The sequence below is a fragment of the Saccostrea echinata genome, unplaced genomic scaffold, assembly GCF_033153115.1.
Source record: "Saccostrea echinata isolate AGI-Se365-2 ecotype Australia unplaced genomic scaffold, CSIRO_AGI_Sech_v1 ptg000001l, whole genome shotgun sequence".
Taxonomy (NCBI): Eukaryota; Metazoa; Mollusca; class Bivalvia; order Ostreida; family Ostreidae; genus Saccostrea; species Saccostrea echinata.
The window spans coordinates 23,269,638-23,285,557 of record NW_026889750.1 but is presented as its reverse complement, the minus strand read 5'-3'; the positions used below and the strand labels follow the sequence as shown (position 1 = coordinate 23,285,557).

At 33.8% G+C, this 15,920-nt stretch overlaps 1 protein-coding gene across 1 annotated transcript in view; it reads right to left on the bottom strand.

Moving 5' to 3' along the window:
- Nucleotides 1-15,920, bottom strand: part of LOC133195952 (mucin-like protein) — a 47,614-nt gene that overhangs the window by 29,289 nt on the left and 2,405 nt on the right. Inside the window, exons 3-7 of the mRNA XM_061331940.1 lie at nt 14,312-14,510; nt 8,345-8,613; nt 8,206-8,256; nt 4,296-4,509; nt 3,752-4,003 (exon numbers count right to left, since the gene is read on the bottom strand). Coding sequence (XP_061187924.1) covers nt 3,752-4,003; nt 4,296-4,509; nt 8,206-8,256; nt 8,345-8,613; nt 14,312-14,510 — 985 coding nt within the window. The remainder of the gene's footprint in view (nt 1-3,751; nt 4,004-4,295; nt 4,510-8,205; nt 8,257-8,344; nt 8,614-14,311; nt 14,511-15,920) is intronic.

Sequence of the window (15,920 nt, the reverse complement as noted above, 5' to 3'; positions counted from 1 at the left end):
AGTTTGCCCATTTTCTTTCTTTTAGAAATTAATATGATCATGCTCATCAGTACAGTCAAACCTGTATTAAGAGATCTTCCAATGGAGAAAGGAAAAAAGGTCACATATGACAGGTGGTCTCTTAATACAGGTTGCTTATTTTCTGCAGTGTTCAAATATACAATGGTGAAAATATTATACATGTATGTGGAATGTATTTTATACCATGTACTGTATATTGCCACTTTTCAATAAGTACTGTTCAGCTGTAAACGCTTGTATATTATGGGTAAAATTGTCATGTTTGGTAATAAAATTTGCGTTTGATCTGCACGAGTCATATTTGATTATTGGGAAATATTGAATATCTGACAATGTTAAGATTTTTTAATCATTTATAAAAAAGCTGTAAAGATTTTCTTCTTATAATAGAGTTTTTTTTTTCTTTTTACATGATAGTCTATAAAACTTCATACATTCTGCACATTACTAAGAATTTAAAATTGTGTCATGATTTTTTTTATGCATTTGGTAACAAAATTATATTTATAACTAAAAATTTATTTAACCTATTTTTTTCATGACTAAATTACTGTGTCTAATTGCGCGTTTGTCACCAGGTACTTCAATCATTTCAATTATCACCTGGTATGGGTGCTAGCTGTCGTGTGTTTTCATAACCATACAGTGACACAATTGAATTAAATAAACATGTTGGATTTAGTTACTTGGAAATTAAAAGTAAAATAGGCAAGTTTTATAGCTGAATGACCAGTAGGCCCTTATACTGTTATGACATGCTATATGTGTTAATTTCATAGAAATGATATCGGGATCGACCTCGAACATCTATTTTCAAAATATATTTATTCAATAAATATCAAAACGTAAGTAAAAGTATTTATCTTGTAATTTGTTTTATTTGTAAAACTCACTATATATAATTTTTAAATGATAAAAATGTGTGTCTGTACATGCTGTATAGATGTTTGAACCAAAAATGTAGCATGCTCTACCGAAATTGAAAGTAGGAATCAGAAATTATATAGTCATTAAATCAAGGTAAAATTGCATGAAACCACTAAAAAAGGTACTAGCGAAAATTACGGTCGCTGGTCGCGTCAGACAGGTAGTCATTTAATACAGGTATAATATATGGTGAAAAGTGTTGGGAGGAATTTTTTACAGTCACGTATATGACAGTGAGTCGCTATGGCAGTTTTTACTGTATTTTCATTTACACGCATTATCGAATCGGAAAGACCCTCTTTTATCAGCTGATTTTAGGCCCTAAAATAATTTAACCTACAACACAAAAATAAACTTATTATATTCAGGGACAAAATGTGTTAGAGCAATAGGCTACGAGTTTTCAGGTGTCTGTGTAACCGGCCAATACCCTAACGAGATACCTGCAATACCCTTCAGATTACGTAATCTTGCATAATGAAGCAATATTGGTGATCTAATAAATAAATGTCTTGGAAGCAGTTAGTCAAGTAAAATTAGTGTCTGTGGCTGTTACTGTTTCTGTGTTTTTCAGAAACTCGATCGTAGAATTAGACAAAGTCCACAACTGATCAATAAATTGACAAATTGGCTACAGTATAATATTATCTGTTCACAGAAGCGACAATTTTGAAACTGAAAAAAAAAGCTTTTCTGATCACATTTTGTCCGTAGTCCATCTGTCTGTAAACTTTTCACATTTTCGACTTCTTCTCCAGAACCACTGGGCCAATTTCAACCAAACTTGCCACAAAGCATCCTTGGGTGAAGGGGGTTCAAGTTTGTCCAAATGAAGGGCCACACCCTCTTCCAAGGGGAGATAATTAAGAATTGGTGAAAATTTGGTGCCTTCTTTTAAAAATCTCCTTCTCAAGACCCATTGGGCCAGAAAAGTTGAAAGTTATGGGAAACCTTTATGACATAATGTAGATTCAATTTTCTTCAAATCATGACCCCCGATGGTAGGGTGGGGCCACAATGAAGGATCAAAGTTTTACATAAGAATATATAGGAAAATTCTTTAAAAATCTTCTCAAGAACAACAGAGCCACAATTAGTCATATTGATATGGAATCATCCTCAGGTAGTGTAGATTCAAGTTTGTTCAAATCATGACAACCGGGGGGTAGAGTGGGGCCACAATGGGGGATCAAAGCTTTACATAGGAATATATAGGAAAATCCTTTAAAAATCTTCTTCTCAAGAACAACAAAGCCAAAAGTAGTCATATTGATATGGAATCATCCTCAGGTAGTGTAGATTCAAGTGTGTTCAAATCATGACCCCCGGGGGAAGGGTGGGGCCACAATGGGAGATCAAAGTTTTACATAGGAATAAATAGGATAATTCTTTAAAAATCTTCTTCTCAAGAACAACAAAGCCAAAAGTAGTCAAATTGATATGGAATCATCCTCAGGTAGTATAGATTCAAGTTTGTTGAAATCAAGACCCCAAGGGTAGAGTGGGGCCACAATGGGGGATCAAAGTTTTACATAGGAATATATAGGAAAATTCTTTAAAAATCTTCTTCTCAAGAACAACAAAGCCAAAAGTAGTCATATTGATATGGAATCATCCTCAGGTAGTATAGATTCAAGTTTGTTGAAATCAAGACCCCAGGGGTAGAGTGGGGCCACAACGGGGGATCAAAGTTTTACATAGGAATATCTATATATATATAGGAAAAATCTTTAAAAATCTTTTCAAGAACAGGAAAGCCATGATTAGTCATATTGATATTGAAGCATCCCCAAGTATTGTAGATTCAAGTTTGTTCAAGGCATCCTCCAGTAGTAAGGTGGGGCCATAATGGGGGATCAAAGTTTAACTAAAGATTATATATAAGAAATATCTTTAAAAATCTTCTTCTCAAGAACAACAATGCCATAATTACTCATATTGATATGGAAGCATCCTCAGGCAGTGTAGATTCAAGTTTGTTCAAATCATGAACCCACCTCCCCCTCTGCCCCTACCCCCCAGGGTAGGGTGGCAGACATCTTTAAAATTCCATTTTCAAGAACAGCAAAACCATGATTAGTTATATGAATATAGAAGCAGATTCAATTTCATTTAAAACATGGCACCTGGGGATAGGGTACAGTGGGTTTTTTCCCCTTATATAACTGGTACCGATAAACGGTACCATTCCCAATGCCAAAAAATGTTAATTTTTCCAAATTTTGAGACTAAAAATTCCCAATTCCACTGCCAAACAACAGACTACGATGACATTGTATTTTTTTTTTAATGTGAAACATTGTACAAGTTGACTAATTGTTTTACTTCCGCTTAAATCGAAAGTAGATATTAGTCGTAATAATAATATGGCGGGACCTGTGTAGGCAGCATAGTGTCATACATTTTGACAAATTGAAAGCATGAAAATGCGAAAACAGGAGACATTGATATGAAAAATAATAAATACTTGTTGTTTATTCTTTAAAACACGGAGTTATAGGTAATGAGGATAATGGAAAAAAGGCAGAATACATTTTATTTGTTTAAATGACAGAAAATTCTTCTTTGTTCTACTTCGATGCTATTTTTCCCAATTGATGCGGTACCGGACCCTTTCCCAATGGGTAGAAAAAAATCACTGGGATATGCCTAGAACAGGCAATCAAAGCTTTACATATGAATATATAGAAGAAGAAATCTGCTGACAAAGAACAGCAGGGTCATATTGACTCAGGTGAGCGTTGTGGCCCATGGGCCTCTTTGTTTGCAAATTATTTTTTCTTGATTAAAAATCTGCACATACCTGTACCATTTAGATTGACTTCTACCTGAGCTTCTCCTCCATTTTTTTCCTTGACAGCAAATGCATGGAAGACTGTGGCATTTATCTTGGTTCCATTAGCATTGACAGCTTGTGCTGTACGAGTCTGTATCTCCAGTAGGGTGATGTTTGTTCCTGGTTCTACCATAGTCAGCATCACATACTCTCCCAGTCCATTAAATGTATAGGTCAGATCATCCAATGTTCTTACATGGGGGTCTCCAAAGGAGGAGCCTTGATTAAATACAAAAAAGGAATAAAAACTGGAAGGAAGCCAGGGGAAGGGGGATTTCTAGAGCATTTACAAGATAGTGTCTTCTTTCTGCACAGCATACTGCATAGACTAATTAGCCTCTGTAAACAAGAGAATGATTGGATCTAAATGACCAATAAAATTTATGACAAAGACTCTACTAGGCAGAACATGGAAATGAATGCACCCCACTCTCCTCCCATCTGTACAAAAAATATGTTTGTGATGGGTCACTCATTATAAAAACCTGTTTGAGGGACATCTAACACTTACCTGAAGTAAGAGGAATGTAAAACCTGCAAGTATCAGAGATCCGATAGCGAAGGAATTCATTGCACAAGTTTGATTTTTCACAGCACCATGTATGAGGATCTCTGTCAAATCTATTGGACTCTTTCAAATTCAACATAGGATTCACCATATAAATGTATCCAGCTTCTTCTCCTGTGGTAATCAACAAAGTTGTCTGGCTTTTGTAACAGCATTTCTGTGAAAATAAAAAGGGACATACGGTCAATGAAGATGATTATTCTGTCTTGTAAAATACCAAGGTTCGACACTGGAATTTTCCTTACAATATATGTAATCATACTAACAATATATAAGATTATTAAGATTTTTAACCAATTAAGTCAGTAAATGTTTTTTCTCTGTGTGTGTGTTTTTCTTTCTATAAATGAGTACACAACTGGATCCGGTTGCACAAACGTTAGTTAAATTAACTCCCAGTTAGTGCCGTAACTAGCTGTTAAATTTTTACTGACGAGTTACGTAACTGTCAGTTAAAAATTTGTTGTTCAAAAGTCTATTAAAAATAAATTAGCTAACTCACATTTAATTGATGTCCTTTAGTTAACTCTCTGTTAAAATCATTCTAAACGCGCATTTCCCCTACCTATGGTGAAATATTTCTGACGTCATAATCAAAATGACGTCAATTCATAAATGTTATAAATGCTAAGGTTATTTATAATCTTATATTGGTAAAATATATTAAATGTATTATCATTTAGATAATTACAGGGATGGGGTAATGGTAATGTGTAATGGTAATTGTCATAATTACTTCAAATATGAATTCTTACCTTGAAAGATAGTCATTTTACAATGCAATTACAAAGTATGTATTCAGTATTAAGTTCTAACACAAGGCATTGATTTTTGGGAGGGAAATTGAAAATAATAAAAAAAAAAAAAATCTCTTAAAAAGTGTGAGGAACAACCCCGCATCCCCACCCCTCCCCATTTTACGTGCCTTAAGTTTGAATTGAACGATTAACCTACTTTTCAGTAACTTGTCTGAGGTTAAGATTTTTTTTTAAATGATGATCATTTTGATAAAATATAATGACATTTATTGTATGCATAATTGGAAAAAAAATACCTACATCTCCACTCATATGGAATGATTTTGTCTTGTTGTTCTTTGCAGATAATATTGCAACATATATCCGCAATATACACATGTATAATACAGTCTTGCCTAAATCGAAATTGGGATTAAATTTGCATGTTGCTCAAGTCAGACATTTCTATTATATCTGTATAAGTTCTTCCTTCCGTGCAAACAAGTTTTGAAATGATAACAAGTCCGCAATTTTGATTTTAATGCTTATGTAACAGGAAAGGAGAAAATGTATGGCTGGACCGGGAATCGAACCCGGGACCCCTGCATCACTAGTCAGGTGCTCTACCTACTGAGCTACCCAGGCCGATATCCACGGCCCAAACCATCACATTCCTCCCTCCTTAATTTGTCTTCGCCCTCGAAGACACAACCCAAGTTCTTATTTGCCCCTGGCAGGACTTTCACCTGCAAGTCCAGGGGTGGTCAACGGCACCAAATCTGTAACAGGAAAGGAGAAAATGTATGGCTGGACCGGGAATCGAACCCGGGACCCCTGCATCACTAGTCAGGTGCTCTACCTACTGAGCTACCCAGGCCGATATCCACGGCCCAAACCATCACATTCCTCCCTCCTTAATTTGTCTTCGCCCTCGAAGACACAACCCAAGTTCTTATTTGCCCCTGGCAGGACTTTCACCTGCAAGTCCAGGGGTGGTCAACGGCACCAAATCTGTAACAGGAAAGGAGAAAATGTATGGCTGGACCGGGAATCGAACCCGGGACCCCTGCATCACTAGTCAGGTGCTCTACCTACTGAGCTACCCAGGCCGATATCCACGGCCCAAACCATCACACTTAATTAAATATTTAATGTACCTAGGTAACCTCGGTTAAATCTGTTAGTTAAATCAGAAAATTAATTAGGCTTTAACTATTAGTTAACTTTTGTGCAACTGTTTTAACTCACTGTTAAAGGATGTATTCACTATTACAAAAGAATTGACCTATAGGAGAGAACAATTTCCCGGAAAAAGTGACATTTAAAAATCAATCTTTATTTGTTGTTTTCTTCCGTATATATGTCGAAATTTTTCAAATTTGTATTTTACAACTAAAATTTATTATTTACAACTTTACAATAAACCTCCAAAGTTGGCTGAAACACCATTTTGTCTGTTAAAGCATTGATTTTTGCATGAATTTTGGCCTAGAAGTCCTTCAGGGCAGGCCTGCCCCTAAATAAAATTGTGATATTTTGATAGGTTGGGATATAAGGAATAATTTAAGATAGGATTTTTTTAGGGGCATCCCTGCCCTAGGGTCGAAATTCACAAAAAACCTACAAAAAATAAATAATCTTCATTTTGACAATCTGCTTCAAATTTATACTGTTCAATCTTGTAGTCAGAATAGCTCATTTGATATATGCGCTGACTTTTATATCGTGGGTACTTTCTTTTTAAAGTCTGGGGTTCGAATCCACCTGGTGCCACACTTTATAGTTTTAAATTTTCGCCTTTTCAAAGACCATTTTAAATTTTTTTATAGGCTTTTGTATTTTCCTTCAATTATCTATCCTTTATGTATTCCCATTCTTGATATAACAAACACTAGAGAGAGATCAAATTGTAACAATCCTATGTACAGTTGTCAGTCAGGCGGAACAAATCTAAGTATAAGCACACTTTCTCCGAGGACAAGAATAACTCACTCTGTGTTACTCGATACAGGTATTCTCGGCAGCATTGAGCTGCGATGAATTTCAATTGTATATATTCCTTAGAATTTAATCACACTGTTTTTATTCTGTCTGTGCTACTAGTGCTTGTCTGGGTTACATGTAGTATGTTACATATTGCTTGAATTATTTGAGCTTAATATCTTTAGAATAACATACATGCACTTTTGTTTTCAGTCAATGTTCTAAGATCTTAAGTTATGAAACAGTAGGGCTACATATATCAGTAACTGTACTCCCTTGGATTTCATTTAGGCCTTTATGATTTGCACACATTAATGGCATGTCTTTATTATATCCAAAGGAAATGTGTTGTAAAATAAATAGCCTTGACATAAAAAATAGAATTCCAGAGACAGTAGACATTACCATTATGTACAATGAGAAATAAAGAAAAATATCAATTATTACATTTGGAGATAAACTCAGAATATCAATGAAAGTGTTCCTCCTACCTCTACTCACTGAAATAAAGATTTATGAAAAACAAATTGTTACATGTATTCAGCCTAATGTCATTAATTGGAACGGAAATCGACAAGCTTTTTGTGGAGGAAAAAACCAAGCCCGGCCCTATAGATCAGATCCCTATTTATATAGAAGTGAACCTTTAACATCGGGTTAACGCAAAGTTAATGGCCAGTTAAATTTAACTAACATTCGTGCAACCGGATCCTGGTTTATACATGTATATGGTTCAATTTTAGCTTCAAATTTCGGTATACTAGTACACTGTATTTTCTATTTATCTTATAGATGAAATAATATGATTTATAGCTCTAGAACATGTAGAAAAAGGGAAATTTTTAAAGAAATATTTTAAATTAACATCAGAAAGTTTATAATAATTATTTCAAGCTCATATATTTAATGAATCACAATCTATTCAAAAGATACACATTTATTTTGATTGTTCAAATATGTATCTGTATTTATGTGTAAGGGTATCATTGGCATTTTAATTCTATTTTTCTGTTGATTGAGTAGACCAAGTAAATATGTTCAACCCAATTCTGAAATTAATTTAAACATTTTATTTTATTTTATTTTTTTTTTTTTTTTGAGCAATTAATGCAAATTAGCCAATGTTTGTTTACTGGACAACTAATATGTCCTTGCAGTACACAAATACAGTACACATTAGGTTCCTATACAAGACAATATATAAATATTATCAGAATCATTTAATTTAAAAAATAAAAAGCAAGACTGAAAGTTCTCCCTCTCTAAACATACCCGTGTTCCAGATGTACTACCAGGGAATTCCAATACATAACAGTTATTAGTATCCTGTGTTGTGAGCTTCACAAAGCGACCATCTTTTTGCACCCTGTCTTCACTACAAGGGCATTTTGTGAGTTTGACATCAGCAATTAAAGTTTTTAAGTAATCAGGTTTGCCGTAATCCTGTATCCAACTGAAACATTTCTGTCTATAATTCACTGTGCCAGCAGGCAAAGAATCGATCTTGTAAATCCAAAGCCCAGTCTCATTCTTTTTTCCACCTGTAAAAACACAAAATATAGAAATATTTCTGCTTTGCTTTAATTAATATGTCTGATAAGTGATTATATAACATTATACACCCAAACTCAATAAATTGGTGCAATTCAAGATATTTTTTCTTCAAAAATCGACTTTTGATTATCCATCTGCTAATAACATTTTCGGATAGATCAACATATCAAGTTTGTATTCCCAAAGATTTTTCAAGTTAAGTTCATTGGTTAAGAAATTACGTCAATTTGAAATAAGGTGTATTGTTGATCATTATTTGCTGAGAAACAAGCGTTACGTATCATATTATAGTTTTCCTTTAAGATTTTAGGATGAAATAATATAGATTGTAATAAATCCTCAATGTCAAAAGCAAATCAGTCTACTTACTTTCGTGACAAGACAAAAAAGGTCAACTGTCATAATGTATTTTATGAATTGATGCAGTCAAATTGTCGTATTATATTTTTTTCTTCAAATGAATTTGATATATCTCTAAAATTTTATATTTCAAATATGCCTCAAGAAAAATCAAAACTGCCCAGCGCAAATGGGGGTTCTAAATGAATAGAGGATCCATTTATAGAAACGTTAAATAAAATGTTGTTCATGAATTGTGATCTTGTTCTTATTTACACTTTCAAATGCAACAACGTCCGTATGTAACGAATGTTTCATAAGAAGTAATATTTACTGTTTTTAAGATTAATTCCAACAAAATGGACCATTCATGAGATGTAATTTCTGCTCTAATTGTGCCATGGTATTGAAAATGTCAAAAGAAATCATAATTTGAACTGCATCATCTATATCATCATGTCATATTTTCCTTGAACTGTACTATATGTACAAATGGATAAGAGATATATGTAAAATTGTCTGTATAGACATTTTAACAGAACCTAAAATAATGTAAATAACAATTTTTCTGATGACTTTTAGCTTGAAATCATTTAACCATCAATGGAAACTTCCTTCGTATTTCTGCTTGGGTCAATGCCATAGTTCAACTAAAATAAAATGCTGAAACGTACGTTACTTAACATAAAATGCGACTTTAACAGTATCAAAATTATAAGAGAGAAACAAAAAACCCTGATGTAGATTCAGAATAGAAAATCAAGCCTTTGTTTAATCAATATCATATGATTCAATCTAAAAATGTCTTTCAAAATAATTTCGATTAATGTTTTTCTTCAGAATTAACGTGTGTGTTCAATAATGCGTCTCTAGAATCAGTTTAAATTATATTAAAATTTATGCAACTTAAGCTTAAAATGATACAAATCAATCAATAAAGTTTACATTCGAACAATTAGTCATGAAAGAAATTCTGTAAATATTGTTGCTATTTTGATATATGATTTGTTAAAAATTTTGTAACATTTGTTACCTTCGGTAACGAACGTTTCAACACCTTTCAAGACTAACAGAGGACATTCAGGTGTAGATTGATACTGGTTGCGTAGTTGTTGTCGGTCGTTATATAAATATTAACAGTTACATACTACAGTAAAACTTGTTGAATCCGGATGTTGTGCATTCCGGCATGTTGTTCAGTCCGGCGTAATATTTTATTCTCGCATAATCACCAGTGTAAGATTGACTTGTCCGGTGTGAGACAGCAGTGTGAGATTTTTCTGTCTTACACTGTGTATTACTATGCCGGGAATGATAACGTAAACATTCCGGCTTTATATAAAGAAATTGTAACAATGTTAAAAAATATTACATATACTTAAAATGTTGTCATTTAACTTATTAAGATAAACTTATTTTCATTCAAAATATTGTCGTATTTTCACTTTTTAAATGGCACTATTTTTAGATCGCGGAAGGATTCTTCTTGAATGAATGTGTACGCTATCGGATAGATAAATTTTTTTATTCCCAGTTTTTATCTATCTAATTAATTTACATGGACTGAAATTCATTTTATCAGTTTACACTTTGTGTAAACCATTTTCAAGTACGCTCTCTCCGATGGTGCATTTAGATTTTTAATTAGATGGAAAATTAAAAGAATATATTTTTAGCCCTATCATGGCGACGTCATTGACAGGCCGTTATTTTGGATAAAATAATGCGAGAAAAATAATCATTCATTACATACTCGTGTGGGAATAGTGAAATTCCACCTCGGGGCCAAGATTCACGGTCTAGGACTCGGCAAAGCCTCGTCCTAGACTGTGAATCTTGTCCCCTTGGTGGAATTTCACTATCCCATACTCGTAATAATGAATGATTCTATTAGTCCCTTGAATTTTCTTTATAATTTATGTTTGATAAATGTTGTTCAATCCGGATCTTACCTATTCTGTAACCTCCTTTCTACTTTCGTTTTGCGTGCACGACGTGCAATTCGAATTACTTCCCTTTGTGTCACCAGTTTACAACAACCATAACGACAGAAGATTTTGGTCCAACATTCATTATAACATTTGAAATTAACAAATACAGTGTCTAAATATTCGAACATATTAATTTTAAAAGAAAGAAATTAATTAGGAATCTGTCCCTAACAAAATAATATTTACAACTTCGATGAGGTTTTGGAGTGTGTTTAAAACATTTAACGATTTTCAAATTTAATAAATGACCAACAGATACTGAATAAAAAACTTGAACAGAAATGAAAATTCTGAAGAACAATCAGAACTCAAAACAAACGAAATAGACGATTTTTGCAAGTGAAACGTAAAAGAAAATGACACATTTGATCAAGTACATGTATTTATTTACCACTCTTTATTTATATCTATGTAACTTTTAACTTGCTATAACGGTTCAATTTTCTCCAATCCGGATGTTGTCTAATCCGGCCAAAAATTTTGGAACCACTGGTTGCCGGATTGGACAAGTTTTACTGTAATTCATTACATTTGATTCATTGTTATTGCATTCTAGAAAACAAACTCACCAACACTGTCTAGACTTTAGAAAAAAATCATAAAAAAGGCAGTACCGTACTCCGGATGTCAAAATTTGAATACAGTGGCGCAAAATATTTGACTACGTATATGTGCAGAAGATGTTTGAACTCATAAATCATTCTTTTTTAAGAGGTTTGGTAACGAATGTTTCGGTAACGGTTGTTTCATTTAATCATTTTCTCTTAAATAGTAAGCTAACAATAAGACATTGTTAAATCATGGTTCAGGAGCATGGAATACAGTTGTTGGATAGAAGAAAAAGAATCACATGTTTAACTATGATATCATTCTATTTCATCTATTAAACTAATACAACGAATGTTTCATGCCTATCCATACGCATGTAAAATAGGAAGATAGAATGTAATTTCAAAGTATTGGTAACATATACAAGGCTTTGTAACATTTTTTTTTAATTTTCAAGAAGTTTCCTTCAAAATAAAACGTATTCCAATCTTACAGGCATACAATACCTAATACTCATACTATATTTAATGTCATAGTCCGTTTTTATTTTGTTTCTGGCGACATGGGGATATCAGATCAAAGTTTGGTAATATATTTGTGATTATGCTCAATAATTTATTAAAAGCATTTTAAAAATAAATGTTTTGAAGACATATGCTATTTAATTTAAGATTCAACTGTTATTTGTACAAGAAATAGCCATTCAAGTGTAATTATTCGATGTTGGCGACAGTAACGTACGTTTCAAAAAATCACTATATGCCAAATAAAATATCTCAATATGATTTGTTCACTTCATTTTTGTATTTTTGCCTTAAAGGTTACATATTCATGCATTCATTCAAAAAGTATTTTCTTTGACATTTCATTATTTTTTTACGCTTAACATTTGCACCATTTTATTGAGCTTGAGTGTATATCCATATGAAGCATGCATAAAAAATGCAATATATAGCTGTGTCATAAATCACAAAAGGCGTGCAGTTTTGTTTTGTTTTTTTTTTTACCTAACAATTAAAAGGTCATCTGACATTTTTTGAGGGGGCACAACCGTAAATTAGCTTCGTTCTATGGTAAAGTACATCCTGACAAAATTATTAGGAGGGGGGCTCTCGATCCCTACGGGCCCGAAATTATCTTAGCACATGAAAACTTGCTTGCACATCTTTACACAACAGCAAACTGCACAAGGATGCTACAAATGTGGTTTGGGTTATCCAACTCATGGCATTTCCGATACGTGTCCAGTTTTTCACTTGCAGATTGTGAAGAAACCCTAATTTATCGTGTAAATTGATCACCGACAGATAAGTTTAAATCCCATTTCTATGGATTTTTTTCCAGTACACTGGTAGTGGTAAAACGTCAACAATCGATCGCCATTTTGGAGGGGGGGAGGGGCTCGATTCACAGTAGATTTTAAATAATAACCACTCCGGACCTTTCCTACCGTTTATGTGCGATATCTAGCAAATGACTTTTCCATACTGTCAGTCAAATGGAACATGCTATTTAGAACCGTGCATATTCCACATGCACACACAAAACGTCCTCGATGCCCCCAGTGCAAGAAATCGACAGCAACGGAAGTAGCATGCTGAAGTTTGGCGCGCATTTTACTTCTGCTCTCTCTAGACTTTCCTTGCATGTTCGGTAAACCTCTATGTTTTATCATCATCATAACACGCAATAAGCCCGAAGGACCGAGTCCCTGTAACTGGATTGTGAGAATTTTCTCCAGTTACCAGCTGTTTACGTGATCTGGTGATCAGGTGATTGGATTCAGGCACGTATTTCAAAGTTTAATCTCTCTTAAGAATAGACCGACCGGGGAAGGAGGGGGGTAATATTGACAAACAACTAAAAAAAAAAGTTTAACAAACAAACAAACAAAAGTAATGTCAGATAAATAAATAAATAAAAATATATAATGAAAAATTAAAACCACCGAAAGTAAAAATGCTGTCCAAACTTGGAAAATCGGGGGGTGGGGGTGGAGTGACAAAAATCCCGATTTGAAAAAAAATCAACCTAAAATTTCCGATTTTCAGAGTTTCCCTACCGCAATATTTTGTCAATCAGGATTAGAATATCAGACATGTTTATTCAATGCACACAGGTAACAGCCTGGAGCAGTTAGGGGATTAAACTTTTCAGTCAGAAGGGGTATGCATAGTGAAACTCATAGATTTAGGGGTTAATTAAATATCATTTTATTAAAAACAAAAATTAAATACAGTACGTGATATTAAAAACTAACAACAAAATCGGAATTAATCCATGTTGATCGTTTTTTAAAAAAACGAAAGTATTAGACTATATTCAGTTGAACTTCCCTCGAACATCAAATGCAATATCTCGAATACCATGGATATCATATTATGTTGAAATCATTTAGCAATCCAACCACTTTTTCTTTATGTATTTAACCCTCAATAACTCAAACCCATGCATCGATCACCATATCTCCAAGTTTTTCCATGGTCCCACTGAATTCGAGAAAGGCAGATCCAGCGCCGGACGTGCGCACCCCCCCCCCCCCGTTTAAATTTTTTTTTGGACATTTTGTTTATATTATCCTAGTATCAAGGGAAAAAACACCTCTTATTTGTTAGAATTCATCAGTTTCCAGGGCCTTCGCCACTGGACCCCCACCAGGTCTTTACCCTGGACCCGTTGGGGGCTTCAATGCAGCCCCCAGACCCCCTGCCTTCTACTGCCCCCCCCCGTTATGAAATTCCTGGATCCGCCGCTGGTATGGGTGACTGTATTGTATATTTAAAAGTTACAAGTACAAATGTCATACCACTGTAGTGACTACGAATCGCTTGCTGTAACAGGTTGTTAGTCAATGAAGCAGGGTGGTAAAAGAAGTCGGACTGCCCATATCCACACTTGTAGCCCAGTAGGGCAGGTTTAGGGGGGACCCAGTCCATCTGTTTAAACAGAAAAGCTGTGTAGGTGGTCACTCCATCACTGGCTATTAGCAACTGGAAACTGGCATTCTGTACCATAAAAAAAGAAAAATTTGCAGAACTTCTATACAATTATATAGATCGATGTATGCATTATGATTAAATGTGTGTGCACATTTTTAAATGATTTTAAAGTAGAGTTGTCCTAAAGGGACTGATACTAGATCTTTTCAAGGGCCTGATCAAAATATGGTTAATTTCAAATGATGCATTTACAGAAGTATCAGTAGATCTTAATGCACTGTATGTTATTTGTGAAAAGGCAAAAGCTGAGAATGGTGCATTGTATACTACAGTAGTATTTTTATACTTTGAATTGAAGTGCAAAAAAGTGCTTTCAGTTACAATTCTATTGTAAATGTAAATGGTCCCTGAAAATACTCCATGGTAGATTTTCCTGAAACTGCATGTACATTGAAATCAGTGTAGGCTACACCTGTTATAAAAGTAGAGTTTTTCTATTGTAGTTTTCACACACACAAAAAAGAAATTTTTAAAAAACAAAAACAAAAAAAAACATTGGCTCCCTTAACTGGAATAATAGAAGCACTGTATAAAAAATGTAATCAGACGCAGGTGAGTTAAGGCTAGGTATGGGCATTTCTATGCAAATAATCTAGTTAAAATGCCTAAGGACTATATCTATTATACAGAGAAAGTTAAAACTTATTGTCTAATACATACTTAGTACCCACAACATGAGATAGCCAGTTCACATTATGACGTCAAATTATGACGTCATTGTTCTTTACTACACAATATTATAATAGACATCAACAAAAATGCTTCGGCGCAAGGGCATGCTCTATTTTATTTAACTGAAACAAGGTACATGTATATTAAGAAGCAAAATATTCAAAAGTTTGCTTATATTGCTGCACAAGTATCAACAGCTCAGTAATATAATTTCTATTTGTAAAGTTTTAAGTTGAAGAAAGGTAAAAATGTACAGTCCGGTATAAGTTTCCTCAAATTCCGATTAAATGAGAGAATGCCTAGGATTTATGCAGCGGTTTTATTAATCTAAAGAATATTCTTCTTAGCATTATACAAATTTTATGTGAAAATAATTAGGGTAACCTCTTGCGCTGAAGCTGTTTTGTTGATGTGTTTTATTACCACCAGTAGGTAAGATCAGTGACGTCACAATATGACGTCATCATGTGTAATGGCTATAACATATTGTGGATACTAAGTATGCAAATGAAAATAAATCAAAACTTTCTCTGAATAGTAAATATACCTCTTATGCGTTTTTATTAGCTCATTTGCATAGAAATGCCTATACCTAGCCTTAACTCACATGCGGATGAAATATCTGGGATGTGTACCATATTATATAAAGTACTATATATAGTATCCAATGATGCACCTTATCTGCAGCTTTGTTTGGATACCCGGGCCATAAGCTAAAAGGTAAACAAAATGCTGAGTTTAACC